Genomic DNA, 24,165 nt, shown 5'->3' on the forward strand with positions numbered 1-24,165 from the left:
TTGTCTTTTGGTTTTGTTGACTGTTTCCTTTGCTGTGCAAAAGGTTTTGATCTTGATGAAGTCCCAGTAGTTCATATTTGCCCTTGCCTCCCTTATCTTTGGCGAAAAAATAAATCATTCTTAAAAAGACAAACCTAATGGGGTGCCTGGGTGGCTCAGTGGGTTAAAGCCTCTGCCTTCGGCTCAGGTCATGATCCCAGGGTCCTGGGATCGAGCCCCGCATCGGGCTCTCTCCTCAGTGGGAAGCCTGCTTCTCCCTCTCTCTCTCTGCCTGCCTCTCTGCCTACTTGTGATTTCTGTCTGTCAAATAAATAAATAAAATCTTAAAAAAAAAAAAAAAGACAAACCTAAGATTATTCTTACCTTAGTGAGGAATACACCATCTTGGCAAAGTTGTAGTACAAGCTTGGGGCAGAAGGACAAAATAGTGGTGTTTATTGAGACTTCGAAGTTTGGTTTGGGGAAGGGGGTGGATCTTTCAATGTGAGGGTAGAAGCAAAAGTTGACTAGGATAGGGTAAGAGTCATGATATAACAGCTTGGGATTGGTGGGCACAGCCAAACAAGGATTTTTGAGGCCGGGGATTCTAAGAGTCTTGAAAAGTATAGAGCTATCATCATGTGATGCTTTCTATTGAAGAATTGGTGGCTCTGGGATGCCAAGGTGGCTCAGTCAGTTAAGCGTCTGCCTTCAGCTCAGGTCATGATCCCAGGGTCCTGGGATCAAGTCTCGCATCTGCTTCTCCCTTTCCATCTCCCCCGTGTTTGTGTTCCCTCTATTGCTATCTCTCTGTCAACTAAGTAAATATTTTTTTTTAAGACTTTATTTATTTGACAGAGAGACATAGCGAGAGAGGGAACACAAGCAGGGAGAGTAGTAGAGGGAGAAGCAGGCTTTCCGAGGAGGAGGGAGCCCAACATGGGGTCAATCCCAGGACCCTGAGATCATGACCTGAGCCGAAGCCAGACGCTTAACAACTGAGCCACCCAGGCACCCCAAATAAAATCTTTTTTTTTTTTTTTTTAAATCGGTGGTTCTTCTAGGCGACTTCTAAAACGCACAATGGATTCATTTGCATTTTTTAACATCCAGGCAAAAAAGTTCCATGAAATAGTTGTATTAATATGGATGGTAAGGTGTGTGGGTTTAGATGATGTCAATAATAAGGGCTTTTAAAAAAGCTAGTAAGGGGGCGCCTGGGTGGCTCAGTGGGTTGGCCCGCTGCCTCCGGCTCAGGTCATGATCCCAGGTCCTGGGTTCGAGCCCCACATCGGGCTTTCTGCTCAGCAGGGAGCCTGCTTCCTCCTCTCTCTCTGCCTGCCTCTCTGCTTACTTGTGATTTCTCTCTGTCAAATAAATAAATAAAATCTTTAAAAAAAAAAAAAAAGCTAGTAAGTAAAATTAAAGGAGATATATCCAGGATACTGAGGACACTTATCCCTGTAGACAGAGTTTAAAATGGAAGAGCATAATTTTGGTGACATAGAAGGTGACTTGAACTTTCAACAGAACCCCCAGTAAAAGTTTGCTGGCTTACTATTTTCCGCCATCCATTCTTCTCAGTTGAATGCCACCGATTTTGTGCTAAGGCAGTATAAGGAATGCTTATTCTTCTGCCTGAAATGTAAAGTGTCTTCAGGGACATAAATTCCCCAGTTAGATGGCATGGAAAGTTTCTTTCCAGACTTAGAAGGATACTACACCTTGGAGAAGAGGCACTTCTAACCACCCATAGATAGCAATTGCGGTGTTAAAGAAGTAATTACTCTGACACTTGTTAAACCACTAAGAGAGGCTTTATCTAGGAGTATTGCCATAGGGACATTACAATAGATAAAGATTGCGCTCAACTCCAAATACAATAAGGACAAGTGGGTGGAAAATTACTAAGAAAAGACATCAAGGGTGGGGGAGGGGGATTCCTGCTGAACCGACTTAACAGGATACTTGCTGAAGACAGGCCAGGGATTGATCACTTATCAAAGATAAGGAATTCCCTCTATTGACTTTATTCTTATTGTATTTAAGAACACTACCTTGGCAGAGTTAACGCTAAAAAATAATTTCTTTATAGGAAGGGAAAGATGAAACACAGAAACAGGGGCATCCAGGGAGATTGCTGGATCTCCTTTAGGAGCAGGCGGAAGGATGACTAAATGCCAAAGAGGGTCTCATCTGTAGGGCTCTTAGTGAAGAGCTATGTAGAGGCAGGAGAACAATGAAGATGACCTCCAGATGGCCCTTTCTTGTTCAGGACTGAAAGAAATAAACTTCTGTGTGGTTTTTTTTTTTTTTCCAAGGTAAGTAAACGGCTCATTCTAGGGGAAGAAATAGGCTCCTTGGGGAACTCTTCCGGATGAGCGAAAACCACATAGTTCCGCGGAGCACCCCTGGGCCCCAGTCACCTAAGCACTACAAGTCCCAGCAAGCGCCGCTGCAGGGGCGGGGCTTGGTAGCCGTTGTGACGTAGTGGGCGGGACCAGATGGGATCGGCTCTCCCCTGGGCTTTTAGCCCCGCCCCTGTGCCTTGCTCTGCCCTGTTGCTGTTGCGCCGACGCCGGCTGCTACCCCTGGTGAGTCCCTGGAGTGAAGGAGGGCAATTAGGGGCAGTTGGGCCTTCGGGTTCTCCAAATTCAGATTTCCACTCTTCAGAAAGGACCTTGGGCAGGCAGCGGTGCGGCTGGTTTCGGTTTTCACTTCCTTTCATCCTTACAGGGTAACAGTGTGTGTGTGGCGTCATGGGGCCCCTGGAGCCCCTTCCGCGGCCTTGGAGGGTCGAGGGCCAGTTTTCTCCGGAGGAGGGCAGAATTTCAGTGCTTGTGGCCCAGTGGCAGTCTCCTTGAGCAGAAGGGACCCCTCTGACGGGGTTCGGGGGTCCTGACGTCACGGCATCAACGCCTCCCTCCCCCAGCGGGCCAAGGTCTCGGTAGTTACTTAATCCCTGTCCTTGAAGGCATCAACATCGCTGTTTGCTACGAGGCCGAGTTACACGCTAGGCAAGTTCCTTTCCCTTTGGGCCTCAGTTTCCCTGTCTATTCCCTGATCGCTAAGGTCCCTTTCCTTCAGAGGAGGCCTTCTCTAATCGGAGATATTCTAGGCAGAACAAAGAGCAACTGGAGTGTAATGACCTGCTTCTTTACAGCTGATCTCCCGAAGCCCCTCCCCACCGCTACCATGAGCCCAGTTTGGGGGCTAACGTTCCCCCATTAAGATTTCAGCGCCTTCCGGGCATGTTAACTTTTTTCTATCACTTGGATTCTTCGCTCCCGATGCAAGCCAACAAGTGGCCATTGCTGGTGCTGAGTAGAATAATACAGATGCTATGTATTATAACTTACTTCCCTGGTTGCAAAAACCATCAAAAACCGAGGACTTTTCAGTGTCTTTGTAGATTATATGTAGAGTACATGATTAGGGAGTATCCAGGTGCCTCACTTTCACAAATATCTTAAAGGGCCTCTACCTGAAACTCTACCTTTTAGCAGGTATGACAGCTGTGGAGTGGAAAGGACCCCAAGAAAGGTGGTGAGAGTTACTTAGCCCTAACAGGTATCGTCTTTCAAGTCAGATAGTACCTCTAGGGCTCTTTAAACACTTTGTGCTTGTTGATACAATGCCGTGGTTCCTTATTTCCTTAGATGAAAGGAAAGACCGTTAAAACGACCTCTTTCACTTTCTTTTTCTTTCACTTCGGATCATCATTGTAGCTGGAAAGTTCCTTGGAGGTTTTCTAGCCTGATCCGTGCAATTTTACTGATGAGGATACTGAGGCCTAAAAGGAGGTTGTGCGACTTAGCCAAGATGTCAGAGCTAGTTAGTGGCAGACCTAAGACAGGAACCCAGGTCCCTTGGCTCCCAGCCTGGTTCCCTTTCCACCGCACTTCAAACCCGTCACCGCCCATGTGACTTCAGCGGTTAGCCCTGTCACCCCTTTTCAAGGAAAAAGTGTACCATCTCAGTTAAGTTAAAGAGAGGATTAGAAAACAGCATTGAGGCTTTCAACACAGTTTCTTCTGGTTGCCCACATCTCCTATCCCATGACTGTTTTGCTTTCCTTCTCTCCTGCTGGTACTGCTGGCGTGGCATGTCAAGCAGGGGCAACCAATCCCAACAGTTGTTAGTGAAGAGTATTACAAGCCTCCTGGAGGTATATGCGTTCTCTAAGGCACTCTGAAAGATACTAGGTAAAGAACTAAAACGAACTTGGAAATTTTGGATTAGAACAAGTAGCTCAAGGGGCACCTGGGTGGCTCAGTGGGTTAAGCCTCTGCCTTTGGCTCAGGTCATGATCTCAGGGTCCTGTGATCGAGCCCCACATCGGGCTCTCTGCTCAGCAGGGAGCCTGCACCACCCTCTCTCTCTGCCTGCCTCTCTGCCTATTTGTGATCTCTCTGTCAAATAAATAAAATCTTAAAAAAAAAAAAAAGAATAAGTAGCTCAAGAATTTAAAGATAAGGGGAGGTGTGTCTTTGCTTTTGCTCAGGGCCTTAGGAGCTACTGTCCAGGTTCTCTAAGGGTGGTTTTGAGCAAGCATCTCTTCCAGGGCCCGGGAGGAGTGAGATTCAAATCAGTTCATCCGTTTTGCTAATGGCTACTAGTTTAGAAAGTTACATCAGCAGGATGAAGGAATTAGATGAAATGCAGTTTGGATTTTTTTGCTTATCTTTTGTTTTTACTGTTCCCAAATGAAGAATTGGTTTGCATTTCTTTCTTGGCTGTGGGAACATTTGGTTTCCTTCTGTGGACTAATCCAGATAAACTACTGATAGTCTTTGATTTCTCTAAAACATGTGCCCACAGGCATAAAAGGCTAAGGTAAAAATGTTGAGCATACTCTACGTAGAACTTGAGTTTTTTTGTTTGTTTGTTTTTAAAGATTTTACTTATTTATTTGACAGAGATCACAAGTAGCTACAGAGGCAGGCAGAGAGAGAGAGAGAGGTGTGTGTGGGGGGGGGAGCAGGCTCCCTGCTGAGCAGAGAGCCCCATGCAGGACTCAATCCCAGGACCCTGAGATCATGACCTGAGCCAAAGGCAGAGGCTTAACCCACTGAGCCACCCAGGCGCCCCAGAATCAGTTATTTTTTAGTAAGATTATTTCCTCTTCGTGGTTCAGCACACATGGGGAAAAACTTAAGGAAAATTGGTGAAATTGACCTGGTTGCGTATTTGCATTGTTAGAACCTGAACCAGGAAGGTTTATAATATTTTAAAAAAATTTTCTGCTAAGGGAGTTAAGGGGGTAGGAGAAGAGTAAATGAAACAAGATGGGATTGGGAGGGAGACAAACCATAAGTGACTCTTAATCTCACAAAATAAACTGAGGGTTGATGGGGGGAAGGGGGTTGGGAGGGGTGGGATTATGGACATTGGGGAGGGTATGTGCTATGGTGAGTGCTGTGAAGTGTGTAAACCTGGCGATTCACAGACCTGTACCCCTGGGGATAAAAATATATTATATGTTTATAAAAAATAAAATTAAAAAAAAATAAAAAAAAATAAAGCTTTCTTACAAATTAAAAAAAAATTTTCTGCTAAAAAGCGTATTAGTGTACTTTACAGATTGACTCAGAGCAGAAGCTGAATTAGCTGTCCTTTTCTTCAGGAGAATGTAAGAGAATTTCTGCCCTCGTGGAACAGTCCTGGGACTAGTATATTAGGCTTGAGAAGCTCATTAGATGAAAATGTGTCAGGTTTTCATAGAAGCCAGAAGCCGGTTCAGGGGACTCATTTTAAAACATGTTGGCTGTTACTGCATACATCCTCTGAGGACCCTAATCCGTTTGGAAACTGAGCTGAAAAAAAAAAAAAAAATCAGAGTCCAAGTAAAGTGCTTCTGACAGTCCATAGACTCTCTGCATTATTTTTCCCTACTCAGTGGCTTGCTTTTGGACGTCCCTGTTTGTTTTCCCTGCTCACTCCTCATGTGGCTAGTCTTGGGCATGAGAGTAAGAGGAGGGAATTAGGTTGAATACCATCCCATGATTTGTAGGGGGCCTAATTCATCCCCCTGCTTTTTTATGACTCCATAGCTCTCCAGGCTTCTAAATTTAACTTTTGCTCTTTTCCTACTTCTTTTCATTACCCTCCATGGATGTGGTCAGAACTAGAAATGGTTGGCAGACAGGTTCTATAGTGGAAGGAGCGGTTAAAGAAGGGGAAGTTGAGGGGCGCCTGGGTGACTCAAGAGGGTTAAGCCTCTGCCTTCGGCTCAGGTCATAATCTCAGGGTCCTGGGATCAAGTCCTGCATCGGGTTCTCTGCTCAGCAGGGGGCCTGCTTCCCTCCCCCCACCCCACATACACCTCTCTCTCTCTCTCTGCCTGCCTCTGTGCCTACTTGTGATCTCCATCAAATAAATAAAATCTTAAAAAAGAAATAATTAAAAAAAAAAGAAGAAGGGGAAATTGATGCTTAAGTCATTCTGCTTTTTCTTCCATATCCTCTCTGTCCCGTCTGTCCCCTCCACAAACGGTCCTTTCTGGACTGCTTTGACAGCAAGGTGATTTCCCCAGCCATTGTCAGAACCTATTTCTCCCAAGGAACCTGATCACTGGGAGGGAGGAAAGGGTTTTAAGGGTCACTGACCTTAAAAATTAGTAGTAGATACCTTCCTTCCAGGAAAAGTTAAATGAGGTAACTCCTCACTGACCCAGTTCAGATTAGCTTGGTTATGCTCATGGCCTTTCACCCATGGCCTTTTCTGTCCTCAGCTTTGGTGAGAAGCAAAGCCATGGCTGTTCTCCACTCCACCTGCCTCCTCAACCCCTTCCCCAGTCTCGGTAGAAGAAAGTTTCCTATTTCAAGAACAATTGAATTCCAGATACCTAGAGAGCCACTAGGTACCCTCTGAGTCATCCCAGGAAGGTGATGAGATCTCTGAAATGGGAAACTTAATGGAATTTTACTTTCTAAAAAAAATTTTTTAGGGGCACCTGAGTGGCTTAGTGGGTTAAGCCTCTGCCTTCAGCTCAGGTCATGATCCCAGGGTCCTGGAATCGAGCCCCACATTGGGCTCTCTGCTCAGCGGGAAGCCTGCTTCCCCCTCACCCTCTGCCCGCCTCTCTGCCTACTTGTGATCTCTCTCTGTCAAATAAATAAATTTTAAAAATTTAAAAAAAATTTTTAAGATTTTATTTATTTATTAGAGAGAGAGATCACAAGTAGGCAGAGAGAGAGGGGGAAGCAAGTCCCCACTAAGCAGAGAGCCTCGATCCCAGGACCCCGAGATCACAACCTGAGCTGAAGGCAGAGGTTTAACCCACTGAGCCACCCGGAATATTACATTTCTAATAAGGAACCAAGACTGTCGACTTTTCCAGATAGATGATTAGGTGTTCAGATGAATGAAAAGAGCTAGTTTCCACCGGCTATACCTACACTCAAGCCTCAGAACATGAGCTCTTTTGTGCCTGTGTTTGTGTGTGTGTGAGTGTGCATGTGTGCACACATTCGTGTCCTTTCTTCAGTGTTCTGTTCATGAGCTTATAGATTGATTGTTTTTCTAGTAGGAAAGAGGGTATATGGAGCCCTCATACCCTTGGCTGGTCTTGCCTTTCAGAGTAACATCCATTTGCAAAACAGCTTGCCAGAGTTTGAGTGTGTAGAAGGTGGGTAATGGAGTGTGAATTTTATGGGTCCTTAAGGAAATCAAATCTGTGCCTTTTGTTTTTTTGGCACTGTGCCACTCGAACCAGCTATGCCAGCTGAACCAGCCATACCAAGAATTGATATAGCACTTGGAGATTATCATCTCTTCACTCTATTTTAGAGAAGAGAAAGCTGAGAAACAGCAGCTTCTCCAAGAGTATCCCACAAATGAAGAGCAGGGCTTAAAAAAGAATTAGCCCCATGGTCATTCCCACCATTGTTTACCTACAAAGCCCCTTCTTTTCACTTTTTTTTTTTAAGATTTTATTTATTTATTTGACAGAGGGAGAGAGATCACAAGTAGGCAGAGAGGCAGGCAGAGAGAGAGGAGGAAGCAGGCTCCCCGTCGAGCAGAGAACCCGACGTGGGGCTCGATTCCAGGACCCCGGGACCACGACCTGAGCCAAAGGCAAAGGCCCAACCCACTGAGCCACCCAGGCGCCCCCTTCTTTTCACTTTTTGGTGAATCACATGCATTTCACTTATTCTGTGAATAGTTAATCAGCAATTACTATGGGCTAGGCATTATGTGTTGTGTCCAGGGGTGATCGTGTTAGGAAGTAAAAGAAGTGAGAGTTGGGCACTTAGGTTAATTAAGAGACAGGCCCTGAAGCCACTCTTACCTGAGTGTTCTTTATGATCCACAGACAACAGATTAAGTCATTTTACGAACTCAGATAAAAACTGCTCTGTGCTGAGGACAGAGGGATATGCTGACCTCAGTAAGACTTGAGACCCCTAGGAAAGCGAGGGGTCTGCAAGCTGAGACCTCTGCCCACCCTCCCATAGCATCCAACAGATCACACAAGCAGCTGCTTATATGAGGAACTAGTTCTGACCTCAACTGGAATGTGACCACCCCCTTCCTCGGAAAAACTGATCTGAGGTTTGAGGTTAAGGATGTGGCAAAATTGTCACAAACCAGAAAGCTAATACATTTCTTGGTTCCTTAGCTCAGTGCCACCAAAAATCCCCTTGCCTTCTCTATGAGAAAATTGACTACTAGGGGAGTTGGAAGAGGAGGCCTGGTTGTTTAGAGTTTGAAATAAAAGCAGGAAATAAGTAGGGTCAGGCAGGACTAGAAGGGCTGTGTTTTTTGGTTGTACTTACTTTTTAAAAATTGAGTTGTATACAATCTCCCAACATGTTCCAGCAGCCGAATTTATAAGGGATCATGTGCTAGTCCCCTGTATGCAGCTCTCCTTCAGCCCCTGTATAACAGCCACGATATCGTTTTCATTTCCCCATGAAATCCTGGGTTGAGGATCCTGGACTCACTAAATGTTAGACTCAGGGAGCATTTAGAAGATGGAGCCCGTGACTTTTGAGAGGCAGGAAGTGTCAGATCTCAGCAATTCAAAAGACTTTATTTCTTTTCTCTATTGTTTTTACCTCCCCGATAGTTTGCCATCCTTGATCACGTTCTATCTGTACTGTGACCCGCAAAGGTGAAATACAGGTTATATCCCCAATGTTACAAATAGGAATCCGACTTGCTTACTGTCCTCCAAACATGGGCAGCATCTCTCTCTCTCTCTCTTTCTCTCTCTCTCTCTCATTGCTTTTTTTTTTTTAAGATTTTATTTATTTGACAGACAGAAATCACAAGTAGGCAGAGAGGCAGGCAGAGAGAGAGAGGAAGGGAAGCAGGCTCCCTGCTGAGCAGAGAGCCCGATGCGGGGCTCAATCCCAGGACCCTGAGACCATGACCTGAGCCGAAGGCAGAGGCTTAACCCACTGAGCCACCCAGGCGCCCCTCTCTCGTTGCTTTTATGCATAGCATTTCACTCACCTGGAATTTCCTCACCCCCAAATCCTAAGGCTCATCTTCCTTGAGGGCTTATCCAGGACTCTTCTCACCCCTCAAAGCTCTCCTTCATTTTCCTAGCCAGTTGCATCTCTCCCTCTTTTTAAATTTAATTTTATTTTATTTATTTATTTAAGAGAGAGAGAGTGTGAGAGTGGAGAGGTCAGAGGAAGAGCAGACTCCCCGCCGAGCAGGGAGCCCGATGTGGGACTCGATCCCAGGACTCCAGGATCATGACCTGAGCCGAAGGCAGTTGCTCAACCAACTGAGCCACCCAGGCTCCCCAACATCTCTCCCTCTTTTGAACCCCAGAGCACTTTGCATTGATTCCATTCGTTTGCTGGTCACTCGTTTTCTCATCTAACTGCCGTATTGCATTGGGACCCTTCCAGGGCAAAGACTGCCAGAAAACAAAACCAAACACCCCACAATGTTAAGAAAATCACTAACATCCGGCAAGCCCTTTCTTCTTGCAGACTCTGCTCGTACGTTATTCTGTTATTCTACGTGTTTCTACTTGGCGTGACTCTATGGCAGGTAGTGATTTAAAGGCCTGCTGAGTTCACATTATTTCAGTTAACGTTCATGAAAAACCAAGTGACGTAGGTGTTCGTAGCCCTGTCTTACAGGTGAGGCAGCAGGCAGAGAACCCAGCTGATGACGTGAGTTGCTCAAGCTCGTGCGTTTATAGGTAGTGAGGCTGGAATTTGAACCTCACCATTCTGGTTTCAGAGCCCGTGCTTGTCACTGGTGCATGTCAGATAATCTGTCAACCCTCCCTTTTCTTCCTGCACCCATGCCCAGCTCCTAGCAGAGTGCCTTAATATGTACACGCGAGGACTCGATAGTTACAGGATGAATGGAACTGAAGGTAGAAGCCGAAATGTAAAGCAACTGATACTCAGAAGTCACAGGACTGGATGGGATAAAAAATCAAGACTCTAGGTCTTACTGTTCCCAGCTCCGGTTATTTTCCTCTAGGCTGCCTTGCTAATATATTTAAGGCATTAGAAGTGCCACAAACAGCCATGAGCAGAGGGTATGTGAGGTATGAGAGGGTGGTGGGCCTGTGGTGGAGATCAAAGACATTCTTAGAAAGTTCTTGTAGCATAGGAAGCTATGAATGCAAACTGACTCAAAGTGAAACAGAAAGCAAGTTGTATGGTCTCAATCCCTGTCAGGCTTTTGCTTTTCCTGACTCGCCTCGAATGGAATGTTCCCTGGGTGAGAGCCCAGAAATCTCCCAACATTTCAGACAACTCTGAGCCTTATTTTATCCCGTATCTCATAACAGGACGCCCACCATGGAAGAGACAGTAGAAGATCCCCCCACATCAGCTGTTTTGCTGGATCATTGTCATTTCTCTCAGGTCATCTTTAATAGCGTGGAGAAGTTCTATGTCCCTGGAGGGGATGTCACATGCTATTATACGCTCACCCAGCATTTCATTCCCCGCCGAAAGGATTGGATTGGCATCTTTCGAGTAAGTGGTTAATTTAGTACCAAGTGACTGGGAACTAGAGGTGACTCTTCATTCCTGACTATGTGACTGTCTGTGTGTTATAAGCATTTTGCATCTTATGTCTGGCCTTTTTTAAAAAATCTATTTGAGAGAGAGAATGAGAGTTTGGGGTGTTGCACAGGGACAAGCAGACTCCCTGTTGAACAAGGAGCACAGGGCTCGATCCCAGGTCCCTGAGATCATGACCTGAGCCGAACTCAGATGCTTAATTGACTGAGCCACCCAGGTGCCCCCCTGACTTTTTTTCTGGTCTGGCCATTTAAAAACTTTTTTAAAAAGATTTTATTTATTTATTTGACAGAGAGAGTACACAAACAAGGGGAGCAGCAGAGGGAGAGGGAGAAGTAGGCCTCCGCTGACCAGGGAGTCCAACATGGGGTTTGATCCCAGAACTCTAGGATCATGACCTAAGCCGAAGGCAGACGCTTAACCCACTGAGCCACCCAGGCATCCCTGGGCCAATTTTAAAATCCTAAACTAAATTTCCTGGTACTTCCCTACTTCTACCTTCACACACCAACATGTGCTGTGGGACTCAAGTTTTAATTTAACTTTAATTTTAATTTAAAGACCAAATGTTTTAAAATTATCCTATTTTGAAATACTCACCTATGAATTGACTAGGATGAGTGGCCCCTTATGTAATTTCTGTGACCTTAAACATTGCTTTCTTACTTAGAAGAATGTTTAACTTGTTTTAATATGAGTATTACATATCTAAAAAGGAGGTTGAGAAGTTCCCGGGTTTGACATCCTGCATCTAAGAAGTTTGTTCCTGAATAAGTATGACTTGTTTCTTTGTAAAGATTTCCATGGATAGAAATTTTCGGAGGTCCCTCAGGGACCTCTCCTAGTGCTTAACACCCTGCCAGTTCAAGTATAGAAATGGTACTTTGTTTTAGTATAGTCAGCTTATTCTCTGCCTCCCTTTCTCCCCCTGTCTGTGTGTCTCCATCTCTCACGTCACACACACACACTCACACACACACCATAATGACAGATCTTCCTATTATATCTAGAGACAGGAGATAAAGGTCAAATTTAAGTAATTTACACTGCTGAGTTCCAACATCAGTGACCTTTGTTTTGACATCTCCGTATGTCATGTGATTGTTTGCCTTGTTGTTCATCCTGAAACCAGACATCATTCTTGACTGCACTGTGGAGGAGCTCATGCTCGTTCCATCCCTCATAGAGTTACTTTTCCATAATTGTTTGGAATTCTAAGCTAACTAATGGAACTGTGGAAGCTGGCATTTAGAGGCAAGGAGAGCAGACAATCAGAGACATACTGGCGAGTATCAGGGACACCTCCTGAGACTCGGGATATGGACTCGTTAGACTAAAGGATGTCCTGACACAGTGGACTGTTTCCTATTTTGGAAGATGATTCTTGTTTTTTTTCTTCTCCACATGTAGCAAAACTGTCCAATAGAACTTTCTGCAATGGAGCTGTTCCTTCACTGTCCAGTATAATGGCCTCTAGCCATTTGTGGCTGTTGAGCACTTAAAATGTGGCTGGTGAATTAACTAAAATTTAATTAATTTAAATTTAAATGGCCTCATGTGGCTAGTGGCTATCATTCTGGACAGTGCAGATAGAGATAATTAAGAAAGAGGACAATTTGAAAATTGCTTGTTTGCCTTTGAAATGTAATCTTAATCCACCCCCCCAACAATTATATTTCTGTTTTGTCTAGACTGGTTGTATTTTCCAGGGACTTAGCAATTTCCAGTGAGGACTTGACCATAAACCAGATGAAAATCTTATGCTTTTAAAAAACAAATGTTTAGGGGCACCTGTGTGGCTCAGTGGGTTAAAGCCTCTGCCTTCGGCTCAGGTTGTGATCCCAGGGTCCTGGGATTGAGCCCTGCATCGGACTCTCTGCTCAGCAGGGAGCCTGCTTCCCGTCCTCTCCCTCTGCCTGCCTCTCTGCCTTATGATCTCTTTCTTTCAAATAAATAAATAAAATCTTAAAAAAAAATAAATTAAAAAATAAACAAATGTTTAATTGCTTCTCGGCCCTTTGGCTAAGACCAAGTGTAGTATCTGTTCTTATCAGTTTAATATCTGATACGTCCTCTATCCGAGGACAATATATTAAATGGATTTTTGGAGTAGGGAGTTGGGATAGGAGCTTGCTCCGTCCACTCCACATGTTGACCTGGCATTGCAGTACCTCCAGGAACAGTGCACCCTCCCCACTAAAGTAGTAAATAAAAGATTTGTTTAGTAAATAAATTAATTAATTAAATTAAAACAAATGTTTAAAATAATTTTTGAGGGGCGCCTTGGGGGCTCAGTGGATCAGACCTCTGCCTTTGGCTCAGGTCATGATCCCAGGGTCCTGAGATCCAGCCCTGCATCGGGCTCTCTGCTCAGCAGGGAGCCTGCTTCCCCCTCTTTTCTCTGCCTGCCTCTCTGCCTGCTTGTGATCTCTCTCTCTGTCAAATAAATAAATTCTTAAAAAAAAAAATAATTTTTGAAAAATGCCTCTGTATTTGGAGTGCTTTGTGCATTTCAGAGACAGCGCAGTGATTCCATAAAGAAAACCATTAATACAAAAAATGGCCCCTTATGTTCATTGTCCATAAAGCTATTGACTTAAACAGCTACCTAGAAGCCTGAAAGAAAGTGTTAAGAGAACTTAGTAAAAAGAACACAAATTTTTAAGAACAGATGATGTCTTTGATGAGGTTTTCTGTGGGTGTGTGTGCGCGCTCGTGTGTGTTCTCACTGAGCCTTACGGCTCAGCAGCACCCTCAGACTGGGAGTGTTATCTCGTGCACAGATGAACAAAATGGATATACTCAAGGTGGTGACTTTCCCAGTGAGTAAGTGGTAAATGAGTTTGTTTCCTAAACCTCTGCTTTTTTTCCTCTTCTGAATTCATCTGAACAGATGGTAAATTAGAAAACTAAGAACTGATTTAAAGTGTTATCTTCCGTATCTCCCTTGGAAAGCTCACCTGTGTGAGCTTTTTTTTTTAAGATTTATTTATTTATTTGACAGAGACACAGCAAGAGAGGGAGCAGAAGCAGGGGGAGTGGGAGAGGGAGAAGCAGGCTTCCTGCTGAGCAGGGAGCCCAACGTGGGGCTCCTCCTGGGATCCTGGGACCATGACCTGAGCCCAAAGGCAGACGCTCAACAACAGCCACCCAGGCGCCCCTCACCTGGTGTTCTTATAGTGCAGTCTCTCTCTCTTTTTAAAGGTTTTATTTATTTATTTTAGAGAGAGAGAGAGCAGGGGGAGGAAGGGCCAGAGGGAGGGAGAGAATGTCAAGTGGACCACACGCTGAGTGCGGAGCCCAGTGCATAGCCCAGTCCCATGACCTGAGCCAGAATCAACAGTTGCACACTCATCCAATGGAGCCACCCAGGCGCCCCTCTTTTTAATTTTAAGTAAACTCCACACCACACATGGGGCTCAAACTCACAACCCCGAGATCAAGAGTCGCACGCTCAGGGTGCCTGACTGGCTCAGTCGGTAGAGCTGCACAATCCTTGATCTCAGGGTTGTGAGTTCAGGCCCCACATTGGGGGTACAGAGCACTTAATCTTTTTCTTTCTTTCTAATTAAAAAAACCCCAGAAACATCGCATGCTCCATCAGCTGAATCATTTCCAGTGCCGGGCTCAACCATATTCCTTAGCTCCTCAGCAGTCCCAACACGGGTCCTTCGGTGCCAGGCGGGCACTTGTGAACTGGTTTTGAATGTGCTCTGTGCTTCGTCTTCTCGACACAGCAAAAGCTACCAGCAACGCTAGAGCCTAAAGTGGAAGTTACCTTTCCTGCCTTTAGTGCACAGTCCTCTGCTCCAGTTCCCTTCCCCTGGGCATTTAAATATTTCGAGGGGCTCTAAGAGGGGACATGTCGTGCCATGAGAGGCCCAGGACCACGCAGGTGGAAGGGCGGAGGGCAGAAGTTGCAGGTGGCCAGAAGCTGTTTCCTTGCTCCAACACTGCAGTAATTCTTGGGCCTTCCCAGATGATATTTTGGTCACAGTGCATTAAGAAACTCCAGGATGTGAATGAAGACTCCATAAAATTCCCGCTTCCTGTACCACCACAGGCCGCGGCGGCTGTGAGCTGCTTACAGCAATGGGGTGTGTATTAATGAGACACTAAAACATGCCCCGGTATGTTCTCAGGCGCTTTCAGTGTAGCCTTTTCAACCCTGCACTGATTCCTTCATATATAAAAATGGAATTTATTTTTAGTTCTTGTTCCTCCCACTGGGCTCAGGCAGGGTCAAAATATGGCAATAAATGTAATTTCGCTTCTCATTTGCTGAGTGCTCTCCCCTCGAAGACACAATGGCTCCCTTTCTAGTCTCTGGTGTGCCCTTATCTTCCAGATATGGCTTGAGCCATCTTTTACCCCTCTTCACATTTACTGAGAGTATTTTCCACTTAGCCAGCTTTCTGCTCTGAGGCATATTTTATAGTATCCTTATATCATGACTTACCGATTCAAGACCTAGAAGAGGCCTCTGTGACCACCAGATTGTTGTCAGTATCTGTCACCAAAAAGCCTTCATTAAGCTCGCATTAAGAAAAACACTGACGAAAATTCTGTAGACTGGAGTCCGTTATCTGGGACCTACCTCATAATCTAAAAACCCTTTTGCCCCTCCACTCCTGCATGCACATGATTCAAAAACGGCATTTTTAAAAATGCATGAGTATAACCAGGTCAGTGTGGGTGACAAGACTGGCCTGGACACAGGAGAGGATGGACCCACAGAGACAGCGGGTCAGAAGGGCTTTCTGATTAAGAAGTTCTAAGAACGCTGTTGGGAGAAGGTAGTGGGATCAGAGTCACAAGCCCAGAACTTCTTCAATGTTTTCCCCAGTCACTCACCGTTCTCTGTCTGAAGTGGTAACAGAATTTTTGGAACCCTCGTCCTGGGTGTCATGTCAGTTTTCATTTCCTTCTGAGCCAGGTATTCTGAATGGTGTGTGTGTGTGTGTGTGTATGTGCGCACACGTGTGCACATGTGTGCCAATTCCTAGTTGTATCATAAGGGACTCATTCTGTTGTATTTTCAACATAAACAAATGAAAAGTAAGTGCTTTTTGAGGAGACCTTGCACAAATAAGGGTTTTCCCCGGGGCACTGTCAGATGCTGAGTGAGAGCCTTCTGTCATTGCAGGTGGGGTGGAAGACAACCCGTGAATATTACACCTTCATGTGGGTCACTTTGCCCGTTGACCTAAACAGTGAATCAGCCAAACAACAGGAAGTCCAGTTCAAAGGTGAGAAAAATCCTGGATCAAAGGTGTTTGAAGACAGTAGCTAAGACTAATTCCCTTGAGCTGAAGCTTTCTGGGGCAGATAAAAGACTGGCAGATTTTTAGTTTTCTTAACAGACCTTTTTTTGGATTAAAAATCATGTTGTATTTTCAGCTTATTACCTGCCCAAGGATGATGAGTATTACCAGTTCTGCTATGTGGATCAGGATGGTGTGGTCCGGGGAGCAAGCATCCCTTTCCAGTTCCGTCCAGAAAATGAGGAGGACATCCTGGTTGTTACCACTCAGGTCTGTAAACATCTCACCCGCATCCTTTCCTGCCAGTAAGAGTAGTAATTTCAGGATAGGGTGGAATTGGGATCAATAAAGCCTTTATTAAATGTCTTAACAGATACTATGGGGAGAAATGCATACAGTACCCACTCAAACCTACTCAGGAATAACTTAGGAACGTTGAAAAGAATCACAACACTAAGTGGTTCCTCCTTTCTTAAAAGCTGCTGTAACTCAGTTGGCATTCAGTTATTTCCTTAACTTTGCCAGTTGCTTAATTTTGGTCATCTGCACATATTACCACCACAGTAAATTATAAGCTTCTTTGGGGAGGGACGCACCAAATATGCTTTGTATCTTTCAGTTCTGTCTTTTTTTTTTTCTTAAGATTTTATTTATTTATTCAACAGAGAGCACACAAGTGGGGGATGAGGGAGGGGGAAAAGCAGACTCCCCACTGAGGAGAGAGCCCGATGTGGGATTGAGATCTTGACCCCGTCCGAAGACAGATGCTTAACCGACTGAGCCACCCAAGCACCCCATCTCTCCATTCTGACACAGAGCCCGTCCTACTCTGAGTATTAGATCCATTTACTAACTCATTTACTTCATAGGACACCTTCTTTCCGTCCAGCACTGTGGTAGGCAGTGAAGAATCAATTAAATCACTTGTCTGTCTTGGCCTCTAGGAGCTAAGTCCATTAGGAGAGACAAACAGTAGTAAGTGTTTGCAAGAAGAAATCTACATTCTTCTGTCATTCCTCCTTTTAACTCTTTATGGTCTTAATTTTGTCTTTCTTTCTTGGTAATGACAGGCTCAATGTTGCAATTATACAGACGTGCCTCCGTTATCCCCTACCCTACATACTGAGCTGGTGCTCCCATTCAGGGGACACAGATGTCGCCGTATGAGTGGGAATCCACCAGACCCTCAGCATCCCAGCCCATGGGAATGTTCCACTAGAGGGACTTGAATATTTTATCAAGCTATAAAGGGTCAAATATGAATTCATGGGATGCTCTTTCGTAGGGTGAAGTGGAAGAAATTGAGCAGCACAATAAGGAGCTCCGCAAAGAAAACCAGGAGCTGAAGGACAGCTGCGTCAGCCTCCAGCAGCAGAACTCAGACATGCAGGCTGAGCTCCACAAGAAGGAGGTATGGCTGCTAGTGAAACACGAACCTGAAAACAGACAGACAAACAAAAAACATGAACCTGGACCACAGAGGTCAGAACTGGATGGTGTCTCTTACCAGCCCCACCTTCTCTTTTGCCTGTGATCTTACTCCCCTATACTAACATCTTTGAATAGGCACCGTGTTAAAATTTTTATATGGATTACTTTATTTAAACTTTGGATTAGGTACTGTTATTACCCTGATTTTACAGATGAGTAACCTGAGGCTTAAAGGGTACATAATCCCTTATACAGCTAATCTGTGAGGAGCCAGGATTCAAACCAGCAGTCTGATTGCTGCTTCCTGGTTCCTATCTAGAATGTAATCTCTTTGCTTTGGTTCGCTAGACTGTGGACCTCGAGAGAGTAGAGAGTATAAAAGCAAGGCTGCAGGTTATCCAGACTCTTTGCTACTTCTCTTTTGAAACATCCTTCCAGTTAACAGGTGGTAATTGAGAGTTGATAATGCAAGGAGCTTTAAAGAAGAGAGTCTTCTCATGGGGCGCCTGGGTGGCTCAGTGGGTTAAAGCCTCTGCCTTCGGCTCAGGTCATGATCCCAGGGTCCTGGGATCGAGCCCCGCATCAGGCTCTCTGCTCAGCAGGGAGCCTGCTTCCTCCTCTCTCTCTGTCTGCCTCTCTGCCTACTTGTGATCTCTGTCTGTCAAATAAATAAAATCTTTAAAAAAAAAAAAAAGAGAGTCTTCTCTCGGGACTATAAACTAATTACACTGAGGTCGTACCTTAGAAGTTCCAGAACATGCAAACCTTGGCGGTCACCATCTGTAGAGCCCTTGATCTACAGGTGAGCAAACTGAGACCCCAAGGAGAGTGGAAGAGGTCAGGTTAGTGATCACACTGGGCTGGGACCCACTTCTCTTGACTCCCAGACAGACTGTTTTTTATACGTTGCTGTCACACAAATGCCTTGTGTGATGTCCTCAGCCCTGGGCTGGTTGAGAAGTGTGGGTAACAGGTCCAGGCTACAGATCTGGCCTCTTCCAGGCAGTTAGATAACAAACAGGTGGCAGAGGTGTAATTCACAGTCTGTCTGTCAAGAACCAGTATCTGGCCACGAGCCCTACAGCTCACCTGCCAGGTTCTAGCCAAGGAATCAGAGGGGTCTGACTTCTCGAGTTAGCTCTCCTACCGACTTACTACTAGTTGTTAGGATAACACAAGCCAGTATTTATTCAGCACCTATTAATGTGCACTGTTAGTGAGGCACTGTAATTAAGCAGATCGCTTCACTTAATCCTTAAAACCACCCAGCAGCTCACAGTGACTTGCCCAATGTTACAGTCAGCTCATGACTTTGAAAGGAGCTTGGATTTGAGCTCAGACTTTTCTGATATTAAAACCCATGTTTTTTAGGAATTAAAATTAAAAACAAGAATGGGGAAGAAAACCCATGTGTTTTAGAGCCAGGACCATTCACTGGTTACGAACCCCGTCTTTGGAGTCACACAGACTTGTTCTCCCACTTACTGTCTGATGAAGCAGGGGAAATTTTTTAACATCTCTGAACTTCAGCTTCCCCTTTCTGTAAAAGAGGGATTGATGATACTTGTTTTCTGAAAGAGAGACTAGTACATCCATGTTCATAACACCATCTTTCCCAACAGCCAACGGGTGGAGGCAGCCCCGGTGTCCAGTAACGGATAGAAGGATACACGTGGTTTAGCATGTAGATAACAATGGAATGTTCTTAAGCTTTAAAAAGGAAAGAGGTTCTGACACATGCTACTAAATGGATGAACACCAAGGACATTAGCTAGGCAAAATGGGTCAGACACAGGGAAACAAATAGCATGTGATCCCACTCAGGAGGTACCTGGTGTAGCCAGCTTCACAGACACAGGAAGTAGAGTGGTAGTTGCCAGGAGAAGGGGTGGGTGGGGAGAACAGGGAGTCAGTGTTTTCACAGGACAGAGCTTTGGCTGTACACATGAAAATAGTTCTGTGGGTGGTTATAGGGCCGGTCATACAACAGTGTGAATGTGCTTAATGCCGCTGAACTGTAGGCTTAAAGTTGATGAAGGTGGGAAATTTTATGTACATATTCCTACAGTTTTTTAAATTATTTTTTAAAAGGATGATAAATGTATAAGTGTTGGAGCTAAAAGCAGGGAGTTGTTATTGATGCACGAGGCTGGCTTTGGTGCAGAATGGAGTTGGGAAAAAAAAAAAGCAAATGTGTAGCCCTAGTGCCGGGGCTGCTAGCTGCCTGTGGCTCTCCAACACTTGAAACGTGGCGTCTTGTGATGCGCCGTAAGCATAAAGGGTATATCGGATTTTGAAGATGTATTATGAAAAAAGTTAAAATATTTCCCTCTTATTTACATATTGAAACAATATTTTAGATATTTTGGGTTAAATGTACTATTAGTAAAATTTTTTTTTTTAAAGATTTTATTTATTTATTTGACAGAGATCACAAGTAGGCAGAGAAGCAGGTAGAGAGAGAGAGAGGAGGAAGCAGGCTCCCTGCTGAGCAGAGAGCCTGATGTGGGGCTCAATCCCAGGACCCTGAGATCATGACCTGAGCCGAAGGCAGAGGCTTAACCCACTGAGCCACCCAGGTTCCCTTACTATTAGTAAAATTAAGCGTAGATGTTTCTTGTTGCTTTTTATTTTTATTTATTTATTTATTTAAATTTTATTTATTTATTTTTGAGAGAGAGAGAGAGAATGAGGAGGAGTGCAGAGGGAAAGGAAGAAGCAGGCTCTCTGCAGGGAGCCTGATGCGGGACTTGATCCCACGACCCTGGGATCACGACCTGACCCAAAGGCAGAGGCTTAACCACTGAGCCACCCAGACACCCTATTTATTTATTTTTAAAGATTTTATGTATTTATTTGACAGAGAGAGATTACAAGCAGGTAGAGAGGCAGGCAGAGAGAGAGGGAGAAGCAGGCTCCCCGCTGAGCAGAGAGCCCGATGTGGGGCTCGATCCCAGGACCCTGAGACCATGACCTGAGCCGAAGGCAAAGGCTTAACCCACTGAGCCACCCAGGCATCCCTCTTTTTGCTTTTTGCTTTTTTTTTTTTTTTTTTTTTAAAGATTTTATTTATTTATTTGACAGAGAGAAATCACAAGTAGGCAGAGAGGCAGGCAGAGAGAGAGGAGGAAGCAGGCTCCCTGCTGAGCAGAGAACCCGATGTGGGGCTTGAACCCAGGACCTGGGATCATGACCTGAGCCGAAGGCAGCGGCTTAACCCACTGAGCCACCCAGGCACCCCCCTCTTTTTGCTTTTTAAAATGTGGCTCCTAAACTTGAATTACACATGTGGCGTCTGTGAATTTCTTGGCCAGCACCTTTCCAAGAGAAAACCCACTTTATTTCATTTGCTGCTGTGTCCGTAGTGCAGGAATAGTGCCTCATATGCACTCGTTAAATATTTGTTTAATGAGTTAATGGACAAATACAAGCTCCAGTGGAAGAGAAATTAAGGTGAATGCATTGCGTGGAGAAAACAGATTCAGAACAGTTTAATATGGAAACCCCTTTACTTGGATATCTCATTCACCATCGTGTCATGACATTGAATAAGGGCCTGACATGTAGTAAATGCTCAGTAAATACTTGTCCGCTGGCCTTGGTACTAAAAAGTGTCTTAGAAATGGTCTGTTCCTTTAATGTCTCAATCTGCAGGAGGAGCTGGAAACTCTGAAGGGCACCAATAAGGAACTGGAACAGCAGCTGAAGGCGCAGAAGGACCACTGGGAGAACGAGCTGCTCCAGTGAGTGATTCCCAGAGAGGGGGGTCAGCTGTGTTCGTGGGTGTCACAGATGAGATCTGCGGAGCTCATTAGACACAGTCTTCCTGTTATGGCAGTGATAGGTGCGATTCTAGGTGGAGCATTAGTATCCGAACGGTAAGGTGAAGTAACCTGAATTCAGGTATTAATGTGAAGTGTCCAGTACATGTGGCTTGAGGTCAGGAAGCTGAGAAAGGACTAAAGAAGAACGGATTTTTTTTTTTTAAAAGCTGGTGTTTTGTTTTTAAAGATTTTATTTTATTTATTTGACAGATCACAAGTAGGCAGAGAGGCAGGCAGAGAGAAAAGAGGAAGCAGGCTCCCCGCTGAGCAGAGAGCCCAATGCGGGGCTTGATCCCAGGACCCTGAGATCATGACTGGAGCCGAAGGCAGAGGCTTTAACCCACTGAGCCACCCCGGTGCCCCAGAAGGAAAGGATTTTAAACTAATTCCACAGCCTTAGGGCCAAGGCAGCCTTCAATCATTGAAGGCCCAGGGGATCTGACCCGGAATCAGCATATCTCTCACACAGTCCTCTTCTCCTCCACAGACTGAAAGAACAAAACCAGAAGATGTCCTCAGAAAATGAGAAGATGGGAGTCCGAGTGGATCAGCTCCAGGTGGGTAGTGCCAAACCTTTGCCAAAGTGTATCATCTTTCCCTGCCCGTGCTCCTCCGTGAGTTCTACTGTGGGGGTGCCTAACTGTCAAAGCGCTAGTCTGCAGGTTCACGAAGTTTTCTATTCTGGACCCCCCCTCCCCTGACACTCATACCGTTACTCTTAAAGTCCCGGCCCCCAAGAACTGAATAATTCATTCAGTTTATATTTATCATGAATTCTTAAGATGGAGCACTGTCACCTCTACCACTGCTTTTCTAACTTTTTTCTCTTAGCTACAAAATCTCTTCAAAGTCTTTCTCAAAAGCCTGGAATGGGAAAAAAAAAAAAAAAAGCTAGAATGTAAAGCAGATACAAGCTGAATCACTCTTGGTTTTAGGAAGCTGTGCCTTAAAGAGGGGTGTGTTGACTTTTCCTTATTTGAGTCTTAGGCACAGGGTGTGAGGGAGAGCTGAAAAGTGGGCGTTCTAGGGATATTTGGCAGTCAGGAGTTGCCAAGGAGTACACATTTCTTTGTGTGAGTGTACATTAAACAGCATTGTTACTGTTCAGTTTTCTTCCTTTTATATCTTGGTTATATTCGCTGTTTTTGCTTTAGGCCCAGCTGTCAACCCAAGAGAAAGAAATGGAGAAGCTCGTGCAGGGAGATCAAGATAAGACAGAGCAGTTGGAACATCTGAGGAAGGAGAATAGCCAGCTCCTTCTCACTTTAGCTCAACAGGTAGAGTCACAAACGGAACCAACATTTTTAGGCATTCGCGAGAAAATATGTACATGGTGCTTTGTTTACTCTGTCCCATGCGCCGACCATTGCTGGCTGTGGGAAAGGTCTCAGAGGAAGCCGTCTGAGATGAGGGAGCTCATGGCTCTTCTCAGAAACCTAGGAAGAGACTTGCTTCTCTCTCTGCCTGCTGCTTGCTCATTAGCTCCTGTGCGCGTGCCTGTGCTGGCCCAGCAGTGGTCCTGACATCTGTTTTTGTGCAGAGGGAGCACCAGAAGAAGCTGAAGCAGACAGTAGAGGAGATGAAGCAGGAGGAAGCATCTGCCAAGAAGAAACAGCAGCAGTTAACGGCACGTCTGTCTTTAGATGGCTTCGTGGGAGGGAGCCTGCGGGAAGGAAGGGATGGGTCTATTTTCAGGTGGCAGGAAGGATAAAAAAGACAGAGGAGAATAGCGTTTACCACTGGACATCGTCCCAGAAGGACAGAGAATTTGTCATTTGCAAAACGTTTAAGGAGAGGTGGCCATTCCTACTGTGTGATGAATGGCGGAGGGATATTGAAAGTACTTCGTGACAGGTTGTCAAGTAGAGCCTTGAGCCAAGAATCACCCAGAGTCACCCCTACCCCTTTCTTATCATGGGGGCAGGCAAATGAATAATGATAAAGTCAAGCTCTGCGGTTAGAAAATATTACAGCAATCAGAATTTTTGTTACGATTAATATAGTATTAGCAATTATCATTCTAAATTCTTCTGAGCTATAGTAATGTAGTAATGAAAGCCTAATTGATAAATCTCTAGAATAGGTTGTTGGAAAAGAGGCCTCGTGGTGATGACGGTGCCAGGAAGCCCCATTTTCTGAATTTCGCAAGGGTATGAGAAACCCTGCTGTCTGGAGGATATCCAGCTGTTGGGATAAGTCATATCATTCACTCCCTTGGCCATTATTCAGTCAGCTTGAGGCGTACCTCCCATATGTAAGCTACTAGATACTATCGCATGAAAAAGAGAACAAAGTTAGAAAAGCAGCTGCTCACAGGTTGAGTTTGGCCCAGAGAAATGTGTTATTTAGCCTAGATGGTGTTTTTCAAAAATCAAATCGGTTGCCAACAACTAAAAATGGGAACACTTCCCATTTTTAAAAAAATGTGTATTTCTAGCTTCTTGAAAACTTGGGGGGCTCTGGCAGCCCAGAGCCCCCATTCCCACACAGCAGCGACGCCCAGCCTGTGTGGCTGCGGCTCCCTCTAGACAGGCCCCATGTTCTCCACTCCCCCACTGCTTCTACCGGCCCCCGCGGCCTTCACCTCTGCCTCTCAGCGACGTCACGGGCCTGGCCCCCACCAGCACACCGCAGCTCGTGGCCTCCGCTGTAGCGAGA

General features: G+C 45.1%; 1 protein-coding gene and 1 non-coding gene across 5 annotated transcripts in view; both read left to right on the forward strand.

Moving 5' to 3' along the window:
* Positions 1-24,165, forward strand: part of CALCOCO2 (calcium binding and coiled-coil domain 2) — a 40,476-nt gene that overhangs the window by 9,815 nt on the left and 6,496 nt on the right. For 3 of the 4 annotated variants that reach the window (XR_007123428.1, XM_047707695.1, XM_047707694.1), the window contains exons 2-9: positions 10,751-10,940; positions 16,135-16,237; positions 16,389-16,522; positions 17,538-17,663; positions 21,338-21,426; positions 21,995-22,064; positions 22,662-22,784; positions 23,048-23,134. Coding sequence is in view for 3 of the 4 variants with exons in the window: in XM_047707695.1 (XP_047563651.1) it covers positions 10,761-10,940; positions 16,135-16,237; positions 16,389-16,522; positions 17,538-17,663; positions 21,338-21,426; positions 21,995-22,064; positions 22,662-22,784; positions 23,048-23,134 (912 nt within the window). In the remaining variant the exon portion in view is untranslated. Of the gene's footprint in view, positions 1-2,472; positions 2,574-10,750; positions 10,941-16,134; positions 16,238-16,388; positions 16,523-17,537; positions 17,664-21,337; positions 21,427-21,994; positions 22,065-22,661; positions 22,785-23,047; positions 23,135-24,165 lie in introns of those variants that run through there. The other variant, XM_047707696.1, reaches the window with a different exon arrangement.
* Positions 12,991-13,181, forward strand: LOC125088285 (U2 spliceosomal RNA). Its single transcript, XR_007123680.1, has one exon. It is a non-coding gene; the product is annotated as a U2 spliceosomal RNA (small nuclear RNA).

Source organism: Lutra lutra, chromosome 16 (assembly GCF_902655055.1).
Source record: "Lutra lutra chromosome 16, mLutLut1.2, whole genome shotgun sequence".
NCBI classification, from domain to species: Eukaryota; Metazoa; Chordata; class Mammalia; order Carnivora; family Mustelidae; genus Lutra; species Lutra lutra.